The 22,586-nt window shown below is 45.4% G+C and overlaps 1 protein-coding gene across 2 annotated transcripts in view; it reads right to left on the bottom strand.

Annotated features, from left to right (window-relative positions):
• The window catches only part of MICAL1 (microtubule associated monooxygenase, calponin and LIM domain containing 1), a 360,133-nt gene that overhangs the window by 5,610 nt on the left and 331,937 nt on the right, over positions 1-22,586 (bottom strand). For both annotated transcript variants that reach the window (XM_078644322.1, XM_078644321.1), the window contains exons 18-23: positions 15,171-15,770; positions 10,012-10,115; positions 9,477-9,569; positions 3,664-3,751; positions 2,287-2,386; positions 1,504-1,577 (exon numbers count right to left, since the gene is read on the bottom strand). In XM_078644322.1, coding sequence (XP_078500448.1) covers positions 1,504-1,577; positions 2,287-2,386; positions 3,664-3,751; positions 9,477-9,569; positions 10,012-10,115; positions 15,171-15,770 — 1,059 coding nt within the window. The remainder of the gene's footprint in view (positions 1-1,503; positions 1,578-2,286; positions 2,387-3,663; positions 3,752-9,476; positions 9,570-10,011; positions 10,116-15,170; positions 15,771-22,586) is intronic.

Here is a 22,586-nt window from a genome sequence, read left to right as displayed (position 1 = left end):
TTCCCCAGAAACAAAAACCACAGAGCCACAAACCGATTCATAGATTTGGGCCTGATAACAGCTAAAATGCTCAAATGCTCATAACAAAACGCTGAAAATCCCAATACCCTCCGACATTGGTTGCATGGTCTCGCTCAGTTGTTAACTGGGCCAGAGCTGAAGGGGTATCGCTTACAAGAGATGACACACAGGTTTTGCGTAAATTCCCACTCTCGGCTAGCTGGCATGCAATCATCACGGCACTCCAAACAACTTTACTGAATGTACCAGATGAGCCAGCTATGTGAGTCAAGTATGTGTGAGTCAAGTATGTGTGAGTCAAGTATGTGTGAGTCAAGTATGTGTGAGTCAAGTATGTGTGAGTCAAGTATGGTGTGGTACACTATGAGAAATTGATAGCTAGCGTTGGGCTTAGACAGGGGGGAGGGTAGTCCTGCTTGTACGAAAGAGGGAAAAACACTGTGCAGACATGTACAAATTAGATACGAAATGCTGCAAATAAGGGTAATAGTAACAGAGGGACGGGGTGGAGGAATCGACATGCCTGGTGTTGTTCAGGTTGTTAAGTTGAGAACTATATTGATCTGGTTTGTTCTTGTTGAAAATGTGCAATATATATGGACAACAATGCAGCACGTCACAACAAGGGCTATGTATTTGTCTATCTGTAAGCCTTTAATTTGTACTGCTGTCTGCAATGTATGCTGCAATAGACTCTCATGAAGCCTATTTGAAAGCGGCTTTACGTAGCGGGGTAAACACTGAGAGATATTTATTAATCGGTTATATATAATTGGGAAACAAAAATGACAATGAACAGACCAAACAAAAAAATGACTGAACTAGTGCCAGGACAACCCAAGTGTGGTAGGTGGAATGAAACTGGAGAAGCCTACAGAGAAGAAAACATTGAAAAATGCAGAAGGGGAAACTTCATTCAAGCGAGAAATATTCATCTAAGATGATACCTTATAAGAAGCAGTGGGCCAATAAGTCATCGAGGAAGGGTCACTGTGACAATGGATCTCATGGCTTTGGCTCTAATGTAAAGGTCACGTCATTCTCAGGATCACAAGGCCGTTGTTTATCACTGACTGCACACCTGATCTCCATGTAATATTGCTAACTAGCTGCCTTTGGTGTGGGCAGTTACATACCTAGAGTTTTTTTCTTTTTTAAAACGTTTGCATTCCATGCTTATAAACCTCTCTGGAAACCCTCAATGCTCTTTTCAAGTATCTCACGCTACACTGAACTGGGAGAGCTTCTACGGTTTGCTTACAATTTCTCTGAGCCCAACATTGACTCTTATCTTCTTGAAACCATACCTAAAACTGGCAGAGTAAGCCTTGAGTAAGAGGCATTCATCGTGACTAGGAAGCCGCCTTGCATGCAGAGTTTACTAGCGTGCCCTTGATGACGTCTGAAGTTTGTGTGTCTCACTTGAACCGCAGTAGCAAGCAGTAGGTTTGAGTACCTCACTTCCAGTCCCCAAGCTCTTACCATCCATATACTGATAGTGCTGAAGCTGCTGGACTAACAGACTCTGCTGTTCCTCCAGATCCAGCTCTTGGGCTCTGCAAAGACAAAGAAGCGTAACTGAGTCAAGCGTGCACTTTCACAGTGACCTCAAACTCCCAGGACAAGATCCATGACAATGTCTGGGTCCAAATATTGGAGCGCATCCTCTGCTCTGCATATGAATCTACCAAGCACATGGATTCCAGCAGCAAATATTTTTAGAGACCTGTTGGTTTATAAAACATGTATGTAATACGACCTTTAATGATGAACAGAAAGTTGGTAGGGGCTTGCTCACAAGTGACAAGGGACAAGTAGAAGCTCAACCAAATAGATGTCTAGAGCCTACTCATTCGGTAGACACCTTGGCATGGAACATCTCTGAACACCTTCATTGTACTACATGTAATCATACATGTTCCCTAGGACCCCTCAAACAATACCTGCAAACAGAACTCCATATGCAGCAACTGAAAAGAACACCCAGCAGATCCACAGGGTTGGGGCTATGGAACACCACATTCACATCCGGTAAAGACCCCCACACAGTGACATGCCCCTTTAGGCATACAACCTCTTAGACCCCTGGGCACTCACACATACACACATATATTTCAGGGGATGTACACTACCCACCTGCAAGTCATGGCGTGCACCTCTTCTGGAACGTTTATGAACGCACCTTCATTTGCACATAGGAGCATACACCCCAGCATGTAGATTTAATTTAAACTCTTATTCAACGAGCAAGACACGACTACTCACGCTATCATGAGATCCGACTCCTCAGAAACCAGCACATTTTTGTCTTGGACCAGCAACAACCACTTGTAAATGAGCTCAGCCTGCTCATCTGACTCACAACCTATAAGCGGGGAAGGGTGATGGGTCCAAAAGAGAAACAAGGTCATGATACTCTTGCTCATATGCAGCCTGTTCCCCTCCCCTCCATGTGTCACCTGTCCATGCTGCCACTGCAGTAGTCTATCTAGCAATTACTGCCTCTTCACTTTACCCGTTCCATCTCATACGCAAATTCACTCTCACCCGTCTCTACGACCTCTGTGATCTACCTTAATGTAGATCAAATTTCACCATCTCAAAACCTTAATGTCACTTTCTGACCTCCATTTTCTAAATCCTCCGGACCTCTTACTGCCTTCCACCCTTTTTCATGACCCCTTTAAACATCTTTTACTGATCTTAATCTTTAACGCCACTTCACGCTAGAAACACTTTGGCCTAACAACTGCTTCCCCCGGGTTCCAGCATACAATCCCTGGGGACGTGTTTGCAACCCCTGTGATTTAACTAACCTGCTTTGCCAGTTTTAGTAGCAGGTCACTTGTGCCTAGTATCAAGCACTGTTGGTAAATCTGCAGCCTCTACTCTTGATGAAATTGAGACGTGCCCAATGGACAGCCAAGGTTTGTACAAAGTCTCTTCCTGTATTGTCACTGAAGTGAAGGGGAGTCTAAGGGTGTGTAATGTTACTTCCTGTGAAGTCGCAATGCGGATGGGCAAGTTATACGGACATTGGAACTGTTTCCTGGGGTCCTATGGCGGTCAGTGGTTAACGGACAATATTCAGACACCACTGTGTCCTCATCTTGCAAAGGTGTATCGTTCCAAAATGGATCACAGGTGTGTGATGCTACTTCTGCTACTCTTATGATTTTGAAGGTATTGTGCGAACCTTACAATTCCGGTGTCCATCTAGACTGCCAACGCCACCATTCTCTACAATTTTTCCTCAACCCCATACCTCGTGTAACTATCTCCCCCTTTCTCCTCCTCATCCATTTTCCGTCTGCTACAACTTTCCATCGATGCACCACCTTACGGTCATACCTCCTCCAGCGGTCAATCCTGTTTTCCAGCCCAACACACTAAGCCTGCCAATGCCTTTACCGCCTCTTCCAGTCCTTCCTGATTCTTCATGCCCACCTTACTGTGAATCCTACCCCATGCCCTTCAATGGCCATCCGTCCCTTCTGCCGCTCGGCCATCCATGCCCCCAGTGCCATTCCACCTTCTGCACACCACCAAGGCTTACTTGTCAATGTTGGCATATTTCCCTCTCCTCTTCTTCATTCCCCACCTGTCATTCTTCCACCCCACCACAACTTAAATGTCACTCACATGTCCTCAGGGACTGCTCCAGCTCTATGCCCCTCTGCTCCAGAACTCTGAACTGCTCCTCTATCTCCTCCAGGCGCCTCTGTATGGACTGAAAGAAAAAGACAAGTCACCAGTGCTTCTAGAACAGCCCTCCATCACCTACGCAGATACCCACCCTGTACCATTTCCTTCATCTAACATGCTTACATCAGCCCATATAACTCCCAAACAATACCCCCTACACAATCGCCAGCCTACAGCTCCCGCACAGACAGCACTCATACTGACCCTTCCTCTACTGCTCCACCAAAGCCGGCGCTCCTGCACCTCACCCTGTCAAGTTGCCACCCACTAAGGCTCTTTCACAGCCAGCGCTTACAGATCATCAGCCACCTCTCCTATCGGTGTTCATTACAGCTCTTCCACAGATTGTGCAGTTTATCGATATGAGAAGTTTTATGAAAGAATAAATATACAAGCAGTTTTTTTTAGGTCTCGCCTGATCCAGCGCTGTCTGGTGAGACTTTTAGTAAGTGGGCTTCAAAAAGTTGACCACGCGCTTTTTGTGTTGCCTAAATCATGCGGTTACACACACGATTACGCGCACAGGCGCCATCTGGCTTTCCTCTCTTGTCATGGCTCGTTAAACGCATCGCTCGTGGGCACCCTTACAGCGCGAGCACATTGCACACCACTAGCTAGATGTGCCTCCTTGTTTTGACTTAATTCCCCCCCCCCTTTTGTTTTAATGGTTACTCGCCGGTGCTTGTTCTGTTGAAAATTACAAGGCACATTTTCGTTTGGCAGGCTTATAGTTCAGCAATTTATATAGTAAGCACTTTGGCACGCCGCGCTACTCTTTTAACAATAACGGACGCGGCATTAATTTTGTTGTACAGTTTCATTACAATAAAAACCTGCCTCGCTCAAGATAAATCCAAAACAGCGTTCTCCGTGTACATTGTGCCTTGCCTCCCCCACTCCTCCAAAGGCTTTTGTGAAAACGGGGCACTCATATGAAACAATACAATTTAATACCATTACAGTAAACAGTAAAGGTGCAAAACTCATAAAGAGGTCATCATGGCGCCTGTGGATACTATGTTATCATTTAAGGCGCAGACCGCCATGTGAGGAACAGGAGACTTCTAGTAGCCCTCTTATCCCGCACCTCCCCTTCCCATGCTGCCTTTGCAGAGCGCGTCCAATTGGGCTCCAGTTACAACTGTTCCCGTGCTTTAGAGATGCAAGATCTCGCTCCAGTGTCAGCCCTGCTCCTGGAGGCACTTAATGCCTATCCTGCCCAACCTCCTGTGATCACTGCCTGGTTCTCTGAAAGCCTCCCACAAGCCGCAAGAAACGGCATCTGGCTGAATACTAACTGTATCCACTAGGTAGAAGCTATGTGTGCAAACATGTAAGGCGAACATTGAGTACGGGTGAAAGTTCTACCGCACAATTCAGTGTTGTTGAAAAATGGCTGTTGTATTTGCTTGTGAAGGAAGGAAGGCGTCTGTTCCCCTAGTCCTTTGTGTATACCTAGGTTTCAGCCGGTAGCAACCACTTCCTATTAAACCAAGCAGCTTAGTCAAACGGCAAGCTAACAGAGAGCAGAACATTTGGTAATTATATTTTGATTTTTCTTTATTAAGTATTGGACTGCAACAATGGAGCGCCTTTCACCACAATGTAGACACAGGTTGCTTTGCTTTTTTCTCTTCGATCAATGATTTCGGGTTTGTTGCTATTCTACTTCAGCTACTGGCTGGTAGCAAAACAAACTAAAGGATCGTGTTGTCTGTTTTGATATGCAGACGACCTGCTATTTAGGTAAAGGAACTAATTAATTCTGCATTTAGCACTGAGCAGTGGGCATGGAAAAAGTGCATAAAGTTCTGTTAAACATATGGAATGTTCAACTGTATTTGTACAGTGTGCCGATGTTATGACTTCTGGGTGTTGACAATTAAATTTCTAGTGCTGCTTTTGTTTATGCTGTTTCAGATTGCACCTACACAGAATGCCTAAATACCAAGTACAGCTTTTAATTAAGGCAGTGTAAGCAAGAATTTGTGCTGCTTTATAGTGCACTTTATTTTTGTTTTTACCTCAAACACAAACCTATATAAAATGTGTACGAATATTCGGATATATAATAGGAAGGACCCCAGCAGGCCTAGTTTTCTTACACGTGATTAGCCTTAATAAATCACTTCAGATCATGCCTTTTTTAATCTAAAGTGTTGGCTGATCAATATAGTGGATGATTGTGTTCAAAACTGTGCTTCCTATGCGCTTTTACAAAGCAAGCAATAATTAAATCGCTGGTGGCAGATGTAAACAGTGTACTGGAAAAGTGATGTCAGACAGCTAATTTTGTGTACTGCCTTACCATCATCTGTGTAAACAGCGGAACAGCATAGAGTCTTACTTGTTGCGTCGTGGGGCCCTAGGCCCACATGGTGATAATGACTGGACACACACTCTGATAGCTGGTGGGTTACTGAGCCTCGAGCACGTGTGCTCGGCTTGTTTTATTAACTGTGTCACGTGATGTCGTGACATCAGTGGTGGGTGGGTGTTAAGTGTAGGCTTACATTTTTAACCCCTGGACTGTGTCCACTAGGACACAACATTCCTCCCAAAATTTGATAAAAATTAAGGAAAGACAAAAGTCCGAACCTGTGGGAGAAAATACACAAATATACAATAATTACAAATTTACACTGAGTCTCTTCAGCTGCTTGCTTGATGACGACGGTGGAAATCGCTGCTGAAATATTTCTTCTTCTGCGCTCGACGTCCTGGTTCTCAGTGGGAGTGTTCTTCTGCACTTGCGCCGTGGAAGTGTGTTGGTCAGTCCACTGAGATCTTGCTTTTGAGGATGACGTCAAACAGGATGACCAGATGGTAGACTTGAAGGATGTTGTCTTCTACTGGTCCGTCGGTTTCTTGACTGTAGGCAGCTTGGCTTTACATTACAAAGGATGGAGTGTTTGAAGGACATTCTTCCCACTAGGACGCCCCTCTCTCGGGTGTTCTCCTGCCACGAGATGTCCCGGAGGCCCTTTTCATCAGGTTTCCCTTGGGCTGGGTATTCTCCCACAGATTTGCTCCAACTCCACAGTCTGCGTGTGAATGGAGGAGACGATGAGGGCACTACCTCACAAAGTCCGTAGCTCCACCTGAAGGGTTGTTGTTGACTCCTGCCTTCGCGGACAAGTTCCTCTTCTTCCTGGGATGTGCAGGTTAGACGGCGATGGATCCATCTCTCGTGTCGGGACCCTCTGCCACCGGTGTCCCTGAGGCCTTTGCCCCTTGGATCTCCACGGGCTGGTGTGGAATGGTCAGTTCTCCTTGTTCAGGCCATCTGAGCTCCCTCCGCATCCAGATTTCCGCTCGATCCCAAAGGTGGGTGTTGCCAATGGTCCGGCCTGTGCTCTCCTGTAGTCGACGGGTCGTCTGGGTCTTGGGAATAGATGCCTGATCTGTTCCTGGTGCCATCAGTATTCTCCTGGACGTGTGGTTCACTGTACACGGTGTTGTGGTGTGTGTCACCTCTTCTTCTTCTTGTTGGTGTGTGTACTTGTTACACCTCTCTTCACCTTTTCCAAATGTTCCTGATGGCATCGTGCCACATGACTTCTTACTTCAGTTCTTTTCTTCATGGCATTGTGCCACTCTTATCCCTTTCCTTTTCGCGACACGGTGCGGTCACCTTTCTTTCTTTGTCTTGCTGACCAGGCTTCTTCAAGCAGCGTGCACTCCGCCTGTTTCCCTCTGGTCTTGTCCTGGCTTTAGGACACTGTCTTCTCTCCTTTCTTCAGTGACTGGACCGGTCATTACGATCTTCTCTCTTGCCTCCTATTACTACTTTTCTTGTGGATAGTGCGTCCGTCTCTCCGGGTCTTCTTTCGGACATTTTCCTGATTTCTCAGCTCACGTACGTCTTCTGGCAGGACATCTTCCTCCTGTCTTCTTGGCAGAATACCTTTGCTGCGCCTTTCTGGCGGGTCAGCATTCCGGTGACTTGTTGGCAAGTCGGCTTTGTCTTCTCCTGTTCGGGCGACCATCTGGGTGATTGGCGTTGGCGTACTTTTGTCTGCGCTCTTCACGTCCTCTGCGGGTTCCGGAGAGTTACGTCACCACTCCTGGAATCTTCTCCGGTGGGTGCACTTCTTGCACGTGATTCCGGAGAGGCTCTTTAACTTCTTGGGGCGTTGACCGTGCTTGGTTGCTTCGCCTCCTTTTGGCTGCGGGGTAACTTTGCATTACTCTTCCATTGCACGTCAGTGTGCATTGCAGTGGCAAGTTCTTGATTCACTTGGTACCGTCGTGGTACATCTTCAGTGTAGCTTTGTTCCTTGCGGTTCATTAGATTCTTTGGCGTATCGCACTTTTCTTCTTCACACTTGGGTACTTGCCTCGCACGTCTTCTGGTGCTTTGGGTGTGGCTTCCTCTCTGTTAGGCGCTGTCCTGTACTGATAGCTGGTGGGTTACTGAGCCTCGAGCATGTGCGCTCGGCTCGTATTATTAACTGTGTCACGTGATGTCGTGACATCAGTGGTGGGTGGGTGTTAAGTGTAGGCTTACATTTTTAACCCCTAGACTGTGTCCACTAGGACACAACATTACTTATGTCTGACTGATAGTGCAAACATTCTGCCCGAGTTCACTTGTGCTGCAGAGTAAACATCAGGATCTTGGGCAGGGCTTAAATGTATGAGTTAAACTGATTTTAAACTCTCTCTACAGTTCATACAATAAAGAAAAAAGTAATGTGCCCGTAAATATACAGTTTTTCTAATTCTGTTCCTAGCAGTGAAGCACAAATAAATAAAAAAATCTGATTTCCAGATTGTACAGCCATGATTGTGGCCAATAGAGCAAATCTCCTCCCAGTTAATTGTCTGCTATCCCCTAGTCTCTCTCTCAACGCTCTCAATAGTGTCTGCTCTTCAACGTTTCTGCTGCATTCTTCATGCCACATTATGCCAAAACAAGTTACACTACATACCACTCAATTCCACCCCACACAATCGCACAACTAACAATTCAAATTCAAACCACTTAATTAAAAATAACATAATCCACTTCACAGCAAACAAAAAACAAGCATTGTCATAGCCTACTGCAACTCTCTGTACCTGGGGGCCCCACAAACATCATTCAGGGTTTGCAGAGGGTCCAGTCCGCAGCAGCAAAACTAGCGCTTAATAGGCAGTGGCGCGCATCTACCACCTTGGTGCTGAGGGAGCTACACTGGCTGCCCATTAAGGAAAGGGTCCACTTTAAATCCCTCTGTCTGGTATTCAGAGCGGTGCATGAGTTGGGTCCAGTACCACTACAGGAAAAATTCTCATGGTCCCAGCCTAAGAAACAGCTTCGCTCTTCGAGCGCCGGCTTTCTGAAGGTTCCCAGGGTTAAACGTTCCAAGTCAGGAGGGAGGGCATTCAATGTGGCCGGCGCCCGCCTGTGGAATGAACTACCTCTGAACCTCAGACAATCTGACTCTTTGCTAGAATTTCGTAGGAGCTTAAAAACTTGTCTCTTTCCTAAGGTTTAACCTCTGATCTCCCTTCTTCCCGCCCTGACCTATTCCACTCTGGTCCACTCTTCTCTGTCTGAAGCGCCAGGATACCCGTAGGGTGACAGCATGCGCTATGTAAGCATTAAAATCAATCAATCATAAGTATTTAGTTATGCAGCATAATATCCTTCGTGCAACAACATCAACTGTTGCATGGCTAACACTTCTAAAGGTTCCAAAGGCGAGCGAGACCTATATGCTATGCCAATGCTTGTTTTTACATGATATGAGGGGTTGAGTTACCTGTGCTTTGCAAAATCTCTTCATCTCTCCCTCCTTTGCTCTCCGTTGCAAGGTCCGCACTTTACAGCTTTCAATTCTGCTTATGGGGTTCACCTGATGAGATTGAAGTCAAAGTCCTAGATGTTAAACTACTTAACTACTTCCAAGACAGTCTTCCATGGACCCTTCCCCACCAGATCACAGCTGCTTTCCAAAGAGATCACAACTTTAGCACTCCCCCACTTCTGACCAGGCCCTCTATCGCACAGGGCTCTGCAGACTGGAGCCCAGTGCTTCCAGACCGGAGCCCAGAGCGTCCAGGTCACAGGCCGGAGCCCAGAGCTTCAAGGCCGCAGGCCGCAGACCAGAGCCCAGCGCTTCCAGACCAGAGCCCAGCGCTTCCAGACCAGAGCCCAGCGCTTCCAGACCAGAGCCCAGCGCTTCCAGACCAGAGCCAAGTGCCCAGTGATTCCAAACGGGAGCCCAGTGCTTCCCATCCCTCACACTTCGTCACAGCTGTGTGTCAATACACATCAGTGCCATATCTCATACTCACTTCCCGCACAGGTGGTATTGTTTTCCTTAACTCCTCTTTCTCCTCCTCCTCTTCGTCCTCAGTGGATTCCTCCTCTGAGTCACACGAGTCTGTGGAATGAGTTCCTAATGGGGAACAAACCTATATATATACAATCTGTGAAGTATGTTGCGATCTGCAATTAGTTCATTCTCAACATCCAAACCTTTGAACCTCTTGTATAACCTGCGGAGACATCCTGCTCCACTGGCTGGAAAGCTGTCCCAAGTCATTTGCTTGATTCTTTTGCTTTATTCTCCTTTTGGGGCAGCTTGCTATTTCTAAAATAACTGCACACTCTCTCTCTCTCTCTCCCATGCCCGTCTCATATCAGTAGCAACAATTGCACCTCCTTTCCTACATCTACCCAAGTACTCCAGGTAAAGGAAGGGCTTAAAACAGGAACCCTTATTAGGGATAGTTGCAATCAAAACAATCCTTACTAAGAATTACCTATCATCCTCATATAATAAATCAAAGAGCTCTGCCTGCCAGGGCCCATCCGCTCACCAGGCCATCTGATGCTTCGCTGTCCTGCACCTCTGCCCTATTGAGAAACTGTGCCTGGGGCAATCGCTCACTCTTTTCTGCCTGCCTTTTGCTTCTTCCGCTCTCCACTTTTAAGACCACTATGTAACACTGTGATTCACAGCATCGAGTCTCCATTACATCCAATGTCGTTCAAGGACTTATCGCAAACACAATAAGATGATGGACGGAGCGCTGAAACATTTCAAACGCTCACCCCCAGTCACAGATCTGGGTTGGATCCAAATCGTTCTTTTGCTCACCACGCCACCCCAGTTCAGAGCCAGCCATATGCAAATCAGTCTTGACCCCTGCTCCACATGGGAGCCAGGTCCTCCCTAGTCCAGAAACAAGCATCCTGGGAACGGTTTCAAGAGTCCACCTCTCATTAGTGACTGACATATGGTTATTACTAGAGGAGGGTAAATGGGACGCCATGTTCTTGACAGAAACATGGCTCCAAGAGGATGCTACACCCGCAATCGCCATGGCTATCACTCCTGGATTTAAAATTAGCTGTGCACACAGGAAGGGGACTAAAAGAGGAAGGGGGGGGGGGGATAGCGATTATATTCAGAGACTCTTGAGGCATCGAGTTCTCAGGGATGCCTAAAATGGATATGATGGAAGGTCTAAATTTCTGCTTAAAAATTAGCCCTTCCATTTCGCTTTCAGGACTCTAGATCTATAGACCCCCTGACTGTGCATCTAGCGCCACCTCAGTAGTCTGCAATTACATAACACAGAAATCCCATGCATATGCTAATTTCACAGTACTGGGGGATTTCAACCTTCATGGGGACAACCCGAATTGCACCCAGGCGGATCAGTTGGAATGCGCGCTTGCTGAAATCAATCTAGTCCAGCAGGTGAAACTCCGGACTCTCAAAGCAGGGCACACCCTGGAGCTTGTATTTACGAACATTCCATCCTTGAGTACGAAGGACCCTTGCCAGGTGGTATGGTCGGATCACTACTTGATCCCTTTTTCAGTCTGCCTGGACAAAGCAAGGCAGCAGGCCGGCCCACGCGTGGTCCTAAAATGGAATTGGAAGAAGCTTATATCAGAAAATTTAGGACCGCCATTACAGGAGAGCCAACCTCCTTTCACACATAACCCCAACGCAGATGCACTCGCATTTCACAACTGGATCTCTACGACATTAGATACTGCGGCTCCGTCCAGACTCACTAAATCACGGAGGCAACTGCCTTTGGCCCAGTGGTTCTCTGAAGCTCTTAAATTGGACAAAAGTAGATGCAAATGCCTAGAACGCCAGTGGCACACAAAATACTACGAGTCAGCTAAATTGGGATACAAGAAAGCTCTGAAAGAGCTACACAAAAGTATAAAAATGGCAAGAAGAGACTATATAGCAAACAGCATCATGACAGCGGAGAACTCAAGCAGGGAATTATTATTAATGCTTTCCTTAAACCTAAAGAAATTCAAATTGAAGCCCAATCCTCTACCTCGTTATGTGAGAACATTGCCGACTTCTTTGATAATACAATTAGGACTATCCACAACTCTTTCACGGAGACTGCTTCAACGATTAACACTGATAATACTGAGAGTAACCATCTACATGCATTGCTTAGAAAATTCTCCCTGATTACGTTGCAAGATGGAATGGCTCTGATTTTCAACTGCAAATCTGGTTCTCCAGAGGACCCCTGCCCCTCGAAGCTCTGGAAGGTAGTGGTGCATTCAACAGTGAAGATGCTGATCCACATTTGGAACACTTCCCTAACAACTGGCTTTTTCCCTGGGTAGTGGAAACATGCCATTGTTCTGCCCCTTAGAAAAAAACCTAATGGAGTGCCTGGCGATCTGAGTTATCGCCAAATCTCACTTCTTCCAGCCCCTGCAAAAATGCTGGAAAAGTTGGTACAAAGACAGCTACCCTCCTTTGTTGAGGAACATGGCATCTTACATGATACCCAATCTGGGTTCAGCCTGGATTTAGCACTGAAACTGCCCTCTTGGAGGTATCAGAATAAATAAGAATGACCGTGGACGATGGGGCATCAGCTATGCTGGTGCTCCTAGACATGTCCACCGCATTTGATATGGTGGGCCATGCAATACTGATGCAAAGACTCAAGGATATCGGCGTGGGGGGGTCTGGTCTTGAGTTGGCTGAAATAGTTTCTCACCAACCGGACACATCAGATTGCTCTGCAAGCACACAAATCCATACATAAGCAGATCTGGTGTGGAGTGCCACAGGGATCAGCACTCAGTCTGCTCCTATTTAATATCTATCCGGCCCTGCTGTTTTCTCTCATAGCCAACAGGGGTGTGAAGGCAAAATGCAGACGACGCCCAACTGGTGTTCTCTTTGAAAGAACAAGAGGACAACACCTTTAAGAACGTTAAGGGTTGTCTGACAGATATCTCACAATGGATGAACAATAACACATTGAAGCAGAGAAAACGGAGGTACTATTTTTTGGAAATATTCTCCCGCCGCCTGTGAACTTCTGGTGGCCACAGGAAATGGGCCCTCCTCCCACCCCTGCAGATTCCGCTAAAAATCTGGGGGTTAAGTGGGAGACAGACCTCTCACTCTCAGTTCAGATCAAGCAGGTGTCTTCTGCTTGTTTTGGCAAACTAAAAAGCTTACAAAAATTCATTTATCTACTACCTGAGGACTGTCGCAGAGTCGTAATACATGCCAAGATGACGGCCAGATTGGATTACGCAAACAGTCTTTATGTAGGCTTACCTGCATATTTGACTAAAAGACTGCAAAGGGTCCAAAATGTGGCTGCGAGAATGATTAGGCAAGTACCATGCTGCCATCATATCTCTCCGCACATTAAGAAGCTCCACTGGCTGCCAGTGGTCAGGAGAATTGAATTTACGGCTCTGAAATTCGTTTTCCGCTCCCTACATGGTAAATGTCCGAGCTATCTGAAAGAGTGCTTATGCAGCTATAAACAGAATAGGCTTCTGAGGTCTAATTCCCTGAACCTACTAGGTGTTCCGAGATTCAAGAAAGTGCAGATTGGAGGTAGATCCTTCACGGTTAAGGCCGCTATGCTTTGGAATGCCTTTCCAAACTTCCTGCGACAGATACAATCTGAGCCACTTTTCAGGAAAGCCCTGAAAACGTGGCTTTTTAGCCTAGATCTGAAGGACTAGGAATCGTTCGGAGTTTTTGCTGCTCGCACTTTCTGTTTCACTTCAACGGCAGGACACCTCTGTTTGAGGTAGCTGTTCGCACTTTACAAATGTCGTTATTATTATTAATATTAGCCAGGATAGCTTGAATCCATTGGCGTAGTGAGCACGGGACCTATGTCTGGACATACCCTGCCAACTTAGGGAGAACATAGCAAACACAAATTATATTGTTCAAGGACTTTGTCATCCATGGGTACATGTACAACTACAAACGGAATGGAGTCTGGTTTTTTAGAAGTGTCTTGAGTGGTCTTGCTTCATCCAAGCTACTCCAAGTGATCTCATGGTTTTAGAAGTGGACCTCTGTTGGAGGTTGGTAGTTGCGGCTTTGAGTAGATGGCTGTATATTGTTAACTTCCAAACGGGAATGTTTTGCTAATGCAGAGACTTCCAATAAGGAAATAAAAATACAATGCAATGGAGCTGCCTATGTATATGCAAAGTGCGTTTCTGAATGTTATTAAATTGGGTTATATTTCAGTCACTCTAAAAGATGACCATGATGGGGAAAGACAAAAGTGTTTAGGTAATAAATATAAGAATGAATACGGAAATGATGATGGCTGTTGGCAGGTATCCACATTGTGTCACCCTCTTTGGGTCATAAAGAGACTCCATACGGACGTTAGTTGGGAGCAATGTCAGGAGTGGGTACGTGGTGACTAACCTAACTCGCTCCATGCCCCCAAGTCTACATCACAAAGCCCTATAGTAGAAGAATGGACGGTCGAGACTCCTAGTAATGAAGGATCAAACATACATGGTCCTGGCCTGCAGAACAGGCTGCTGCTTTAACGAGTAGGAGTCGCTGGCATCATAGGGCACCAAGGTCAGAAACTCATTGAGCTGCTTGCAGCTCCCGCCAACAACCAATGAATTGTTGAGGAAAGATACAAGGTACTTTTGTGTGTACTCTTGAATTGTTATGATGAAATAACTTCCAGTCATGTTTATGTACTGTACAACTGTAGCCCATGTCATTCCACTTCTCATATTTAAACAGCTCGCATCATCGTACCTAATGTGGGCGAGGGTTAGCGAGGGCGAGAACCTGTGCTAGGTCCAATTTCACTATATGCATTCTGAATATCTTCCTTTGGGCGACATTATTTTGGAAAATTCGCAAGAAAACCCTGCCGCACTTACCGCCCCTTTCATTCCAAGGTGGTCCTAAATAGAAAAAATACCACCCAACAGACTCTAAACAACCAATCTCTTAAACAGGAAATGAAAAGCAGAGTCACAAGCACACTTTAGAAACTGAGAAAAAATTTGGGTTTAGACCTGATCTGGGGCATAAAAACAAAGTACCAGAAATGTATGGAATCTTTCTTTTTAGGCGAATAATGATTTTACACACAGCTGGAGAAGTGCCCTGGAAGGATTCCGCCTAGGAAGCCTGCTTGTAAGATTCTCTTACCTTGATTCAGAATTCCGGACTCGAATCCTTTTTGATCTGGCTCATTTCCCAAGTCCAAACTCAACCTTGAGAGCTGTTCCTTTTCCAGTGTGGAAAGGTTAATACGTCTCTTCAAAATTTTGCTTTTCACAGTTTGCTCATCTGGCTGAGGGCCACTGGCCTCTGGAGCTACAGACTTGGCCAGGCGCATCAACTCCGAATGACGTCGCGGTTGGCTCTTTTCTATCACGTTTTGGCCTCTGTTGCTCAAGGCTCCGCTATTAGGGCGACTTCCATTTTGCGCCTCCCCATCGTCTTCCCAAGCCTTGGCTTCAAAGGGGACATTCATGGTGAATTCTGGCAGCTTGGGCCGTGCAGGAAGAAAAACTAAATTTTGAGCCCCAGGTGGCACACTGGAAGGCTGGAACACATCGTCTGAAACAAGAGAGGTCAATGGAGGAGGTTCTGTGGGGGCCGAAGGCTGCTGGGTTAGGCTAGGATCTCTATTGTCCAGGTCTGCAGCGGAATAGTGCAAGTTTCCATGCTCGTCATCCTGCTTGGAGATCCCACTTTGAATCATCTCAAAACTCTCACCCGCATGGATCATGCAGTAGAAATATCCTGAAGAAATTAAACAGGATTGTAAATTATCACAAAAAGACCATTTGAAACAAGTTACAGAGCACAGGAAAGTGCGTAACAGAAAACGGTCAATGGGCATAAGTATGATGTCTTTATGGCTAAAAGGGTCTTGGGCATCTTGTGCAGGCATACCAGTTTTTGAACACTCTAGGTTGGTTTTAAAAATTGTATGTATTTATCATGCTCCAAATTGGAGCCAAACCTATATATTTGTAGTGCATTAGTCTGAAAAGGAGCAAATATTGCACACTCTAATATTAAGAGAATGAAACTGAGTTTTAACAAAGCACAATATAAACACCTAAACACAGAGGACACAGAATGAGAACAAGACCAAACGTCTATAAATGAACCCAGTAGACTTATCGTGCAACAAGCTTCTTTAATGTCCTAAGCAAGCTCTAACACGCATGCTGTTTCGAATATGAATTTCAAACTCATACATTTTGCTACCACTAATTCTTTAGTAAAATTGTAAGCAACCAATCCAAGGGCTCCCATGGTTGCAATGGCAACACTGGTATGCATTTTTGTGTAAAATGTTTTTACCCATAACACTGCTAATCTCTGCTCTGAAAAAGGAGACACAGGGCTTTAGCCAAACCGTCTGCGGATAGGACGACTTATCAGGGATCTATATCTCGCTTTTATCCACAGCATTTGTCCGACCGCCCTTTTTCAGATACTGTAATCCCTTCCTCCAGTTCTGTTGGGAGCATAAGAGAGATTTGATTATGTTAGCAACCCTCCACAATCTGAATAAGCAAAGGTATCTGAGCTTCCAAAAGGAGTGGCAGCAATGTTGGTAGACTGTTCAGATGGGACTATGCACATGGAGTTTAAAAGGATGCTTAGGGTAAAGATTATCCCTAGGCTGCAAACCTCTGGACTTGAATATCTGCTACACCCCTAGAGCAGGGACACAAGACTGCCAACAAACAGGAGCCAATATGACGGACGCTGTGAAGAAAAAGCCAGTTTCTGCTGCATCTATCTTTGAGCTAGCACCAGGCAGTTAGTGAATTTCCTTAACACTGGAATACTCTAATACAGGGGTTTCCAACCTTTCCTACAGTGAGAGCTCCTCGGATCAGTGAAATCCGTCGTGAGCTACTGCCTAATTAGGAATTGGATAAATGCACAGAGGCCAAATAACTTTTTTTTTTTGGAAACATTTTTATTGTTTTCAACCCATCAGCAATTTGTATCAATCGCATACACAACAAACCTGGAACACATCTCAGTTCAACAATACACAATTCTTCAAAGAGTATACATATTCTATCCCCCAAATTGCCCACCATTACCTCCCCGATCAGTCCCTCCACCCCCCTCCCTTCATTCCTCACCCCCTTCCGAGCTATCACTGTCATTCTCCGCTGGTGGATCACAAATACCTCCCTATAATCATTCCAAGCCCCCCAAATTTTAGACCACTTTCTGATGCATCCTCTATTACTAAACACTGTCTGTTCAGTTATCATAGCCTCATCCATGTTTGTGCTCCAGGCTGAGAGAGAAGGTACCTCCACCCGCCCCATCTCTGTGCTATATTCCTCTTTGCTATCATTATTCCGAGCGCGACCCATGTTTGCCCGTGTCGTGTAAGATCATTGGGTTCCCACACATTTAATAAACATCTGCGTGGGTCTGGTACAAGCGACACCCCCTGCACCTGCGACACAGTACGCATTACCCGGGTCCAGTATGTTGCCATTCTGGGATATTCCCATATCAGGTAGAAGAACATTCCTTCATCTCCACACCCTCTGAGACAAAAGGGGTGATCTATTAGTTTCATCTTGTGTAAAACTAGTCTGGTGTAGTATGAATGGTGCAGAATTTTTAGTTGTACTAGTCTAAGGCGTGAGGGTATTCCCACCTCCTTCGGGGATGCCAACGCTTCCTGCCACTCAGACTCATCCATCTACCCCTACGTCTTGTATCCACTTAACTTTGAGTGGGCCTGTGGGGTCAGGTAAGTTGTTTATCAATTTACGGTATGTGAATGATGTAGCCTTCTTATGCATGAAATCTGTCAACAGTCTATCCTCCATAGGTGACGCCTCAGGGATATCTGAGCGGGGAGGTATCACAGACATCAGGGCATGTCCTATTTGTATGTATCTATACCGTTCAGAGGGCGCCATATCGTATTATTGTTGGAGACGTTCGAACGACACCATTTCCCCACCCTGCCACAGGTCTCCCACTGTCGATATTCCTATGTCAACCCAGTGGGCGAAGCCCTTACTGTTTCGAAGATTTCCCAGTTTTTTGTTTTCCCATAATGGAGTAAGTTGCATCAGTACCCCCCTCAACCTCAGTTTTGTCTCTGCAGCATGCCACAATAGCAGCATATGCCGTAGTGGGCCGAACATTGTCAGCGCTAATTTTTTAGTAATAGAGCTGTACATCAGGGAGCGCTATTCCACCATCATACCATCCCCTCACCAGTTTGACCTGAGCTATGCGCGGCGGTTTATTACCCCATAACAGGCTAGAGACCTGTGCTTTGATAGCTTTGAAGTAGGTAGGTTGTATCTGATAGGGTGTGTTTTCCAGAACATAGAGGAAGCGAGGCAAAGCCATCATCTTGAAAAGCGCCGCCTTTCCCAGCAAAGTGAGTGGCAGTGTCTCCCAGTGGTGCACATCTCTCCTAAGACGCTCCAGTGGGGGCTGTAGGTTTCTAGTGAAAAATTCCCTGGAATCAGCGGTGACATTAATCCCTAAGTATTTAAACGAGCTTCCGGCTATCATAAGCGGACAATCGTCCGGGAGGAGTGGCGGAGGACCATGAAGCACGTAGAGTATGGATTTTGACCAGTTAATGGTATATCCAGAAGCTACACCATAGGTCGCACACACATCAAGTAGGGTCATTATAGAGCGTCTCGGGTTGGTCAAGTAGAGCAACAGGTCGTCGGCATAGAGGGACACTCAGTCCTCCCAGTCGTCCGTCCATTTAAGGCCCTTTATTGTTGGTTCCCACCCTAGCCACGCCGCCAGAGGCTCCAGGACCAATGCAAAAAGCAATGGCGATAGCGGACAGCCCTGGTGTGTGCCCCGCGCCAGGGGAAAGTCATTTGATATGTGACCATTAGCAGTAACATGTGCCAGTGGTTTGGTATAGAGGAGTCGTACCCAGGAGACAAATTTAGGACCAAATCCCAAGTGCTTTAACACCGCGAATAAGAATGGCCACTTAACCATATCAAAAGCCATATGGGCATCTAAGGAAATTACCACCGCTGGTTCCTCCACGTACTCCGCTCGGGCTAATACCCCATGCAGTCTCTGTAAATTCAAGGCCGTGTTCCTTCCCGGCATGAAGCCAGACTGGTCTGGATGTATGAGCGTTGTGAGGTGTGTCGCGAGTCGCCTTGCCAACAATTTCACTAGGATTTTGGCTTCTACATTCATAAGGGAGATGGGTCGGTACGAGGCACACCTCTCCGCCGGCTTACCAGGTTTTAAAATTGCTACGATTGTGGCCGTACGCTGGTCTGGGGGTAGTTCACCTCTTTCCAGACAGTCAAGGAACATATTCAGCACGTGAGGCGCAAGGTGATCTGCTGCACTTTTATAGAATTCAACCGGGATCCCGTTCGGTCCCACAGCCTTGGAGGCCAAATAACTTTAACGCTGGCCTAGAGCACCCGAGTCCTGCTACAGGGAGCATACAGCACCAACAGCACAGGATCTGTTTTGCAAAGGGTTTACATTTGCTGTCTCTGTGAAGCAGTTTTATCCCTTTGCCCTTGAGACCTCAAAAGGGAGACAGACTGGAGTTCCCGTCACGTGCAATCAGTGCGCCATCGCCATCCCTACTTCCTTCCAGCTTCCCTGGGTAAGTGCTCAGTCCTTCTCAAGCACCCTTGCGGTTGTGATGCTCCCCTCTATCCCTCAACTTAAGGGACGGAGGAGATTACTTTACCCAACTGCCATGAGCACTAAACTTCATACAGGACTGTAATTGCCAACTCACGGAATTCAAGCTTGCCGTCACTGCTTCTCAACTCTATACCATAGAGTTCCCTTCCCGGTTCATTACTCCGGACCAGTACCTAGATAAAAGAAACTCTCAGGCATAATCTAAGTCCTGATGATGATCCGTATATTGTGTAATGGGATCGAAACATCGTCGAGACACACAGTATCATGACTATTGCATATTATTGATTCCTAAATACAATAGCGTTGGTACAAAAAATTGTAACATGGTCTTTCTAACATTATTAATCGTCACTCCTCTTTAATGTCAGAGTATTTACGTTTTTTTTACCTTGAAAATTTTCCCTTGTATGTTGTCTCATGTATCCCACTTTTATTACGTTCCTTTCTATTTTGTATTTAAATAAATATGTTGATACTATTTTTCTCAAGTTTTTGACATAGAACTTATTCATTTTCTGTGTGTATGGTTTCATGCATTCTTAAACCTAGTTCTTAAGCCTGTTCCTTGATAAACAATCCTTACCCATGGTCTCTTGTATACCTGTGGGTTCTCTTGTCCTTGAAAACGTAGCAAAAAGTAAGAGCAGACAAAGAAAAGAAAGCAAGAAAAACAGAATGATAAAAGGGTGGAAAATAAGGAAAGGAAAAAGAAAGAAATGGCTAGAAAGAGCCGAAGAAAAAGAAAAACAGAAAGGTGAGGCATGGAAAAATGACAATGTGGTGGATGAAAGTAGGAAAAAAAGCAAACGTGTAATAGGTAAATGTATCATGAGAAAGAAAAATAAAAGGACGAAAGACGAAGACTGAAAGAAAATAATACTGAAACAAAGGAAGGAAAGAAGGGGAAAAATGCAGAGAAAAAACCAAGTACAGAAAGAAAGGAAGAAACAAACAAACAGGATAAAAGAAAGGAAGTAGAGAAGAAGAGAAATCAAGAAAGCGGTAAGGAAAGAAAAATAGAGAAAGAAGAGACAAAAGGGAGGCAAAAAGAAAGAACAAAGTAAATAATTACTGAGTAAGAAAGGCGACTAAGAAATCATTGGAGAGAAGAAAGAAGCTGAGAAATATAGAGGTGAAAAAAGCCAATGAGAGAGGAGAAGAAACCAAAAAGTATGAATGAAACAAACTAGCGGAAAATAGTGGAAAAAGAGAAACAGAGGTAGCAATGAGGAAAGAAGGTAAAAACTGGGAAAATAGCCAATGTACAATTAAGACAAAGAAAAAGAAAAACTGATAAATACATATTAAAGAAAGTGGGAAAGAAAAGTAGTGTAAAACGTAAGAAGGCAAAAGGGAAAGTAAGAGGGAAAGAAGTAATGTAAACAGATAGGTGAATGGAGAAAGAAAGGGGACGCAAGAAAGTAATAAAATTAATTGAGGAAGGAAAAAGACATGAAAACAAGGACAAAAGAATGATGAGAGTAGAAGCAAGAAAGAAAGCAGAAAAATAAGCAAAGAAACTTTTTCAGAAGAGTGTAGGCTGAATCATCCTGCACTGGCCATTTTTTTCACGCCCTCACAGAATCAGGCTGAGTGTTTTAAATAACTGCCTTATCAGAGGGGCAGCTGTATATCCTCAAGCCCGCTGACAGGCAATTATGTGTGACCTACTCATTGGCAGTCTGCAAGCGACTAGTAGCTGCGATCGACCTGTTGTAGACCCCGGTCTAGACATTATTTAAGCCCTCCAACATGGTGCCCAAAAGTAATACATCGGTTCACTGTGCAGATCTCCAACTTGAGACCTTTAAAGATGGAAAAGGAGCCATTCCACAGAACAGGGAGGGTTAAGAGCATAGAGAAATCTGCGATTAGACTATTCACCTGAAAGAGCATCACCGAAGGTAAGTAACTGGTTGTTCCGATGTATGCCTTTAACTACAGATTCCTCACCTTTAGATTAGGTACCAAAGTAGTACCTCCCTAAATGGTGGGACTGTAGAATGTCAGAGACCAAAAAGTCTTACAGGACCGAAAGGCCAAAATGCCATTCCCATCAGAGCTAGTGCTTAATTTGTAAATAAAAATAAGTGCCAGGGCCCTTGCAAGTTGGCCACTGCCGCTTGCACCACCTGTTGCCCGTGCCAGGACCGCCAAGAACAGAACCAACAGAACTACTAACCATCGCACCCTACCAGTGTGACAATTCAGACTATTCCAGTTCCCCAAAATTATAAGAATGACGTGAACGTCAAGTGCTAGTCATTTTTATGTAAATTGAATAAACAACTGTTGGTGTGTTCATCTCTAATTTAGAACAACAATGCCACCATGTGGCAGATTGTCATAGGTGCCAGTGTTGACAATTTAGAGCTTGGGCAGAGTGCCGGAAACCAACAGCTCAAATTAAGCACTGCATCAGACCTGGTTGTCAAGGCAGTAGGGCTTTGTGAACTTATGCACCGAAGCCCATGTTGTCGCCTAACAGATATCCAGGACAGGAACTCAGCAAACCAACGCACTGGTGGCAACCTTGGTCCTGGTGGATAGGGCCCTCAACACATCTAGAGACTGCTTTTTCGCTATTGTGAAGCATACAGTCCTCTTCTGCACTGCCATGCCTTTCTTCAACTCACAAATAGATGAGTTTTATTTTGGGTTCCAATATATGGAGCATCTCCTCCTCTTTCAGGGGAAGGAGGAGCAAAGAACATCAGAAGAATGATGGATTGTCTGACATGCAAAGAAATTGCAAACTTGCGGTAAAAAGCCACTCTGGTCCTCAGCACCAACTTGTCCAAAAAGAAGGTGGTATATGGAGGCTGGACTGACACGGCTTAAAAGTCCCTCATGTGACGTGTTGATGTTATCACAATGAACAAAAATTGTCTTCAGGGT

This window comes from Lissotriton helveticus, chromosome 5_1 (genome assembly GCF_964261635.1).
Source record: "Lissotriton helveticus chromosome 5_1, aLisHel1.1, whole genome shotgun sequence".
NCBI classification, from domain to species: Eukaryota; Metazoa; Chordata; class Amphibia; order Caudata; family Salamandridae; genus Lissotriton; species Lissotriton helveticus.
The sequence above is the reverse complement of the archived record's forward strand: the minus strand, read 5'-3'. Positions and strand labels throughout refer to the sequence as shown.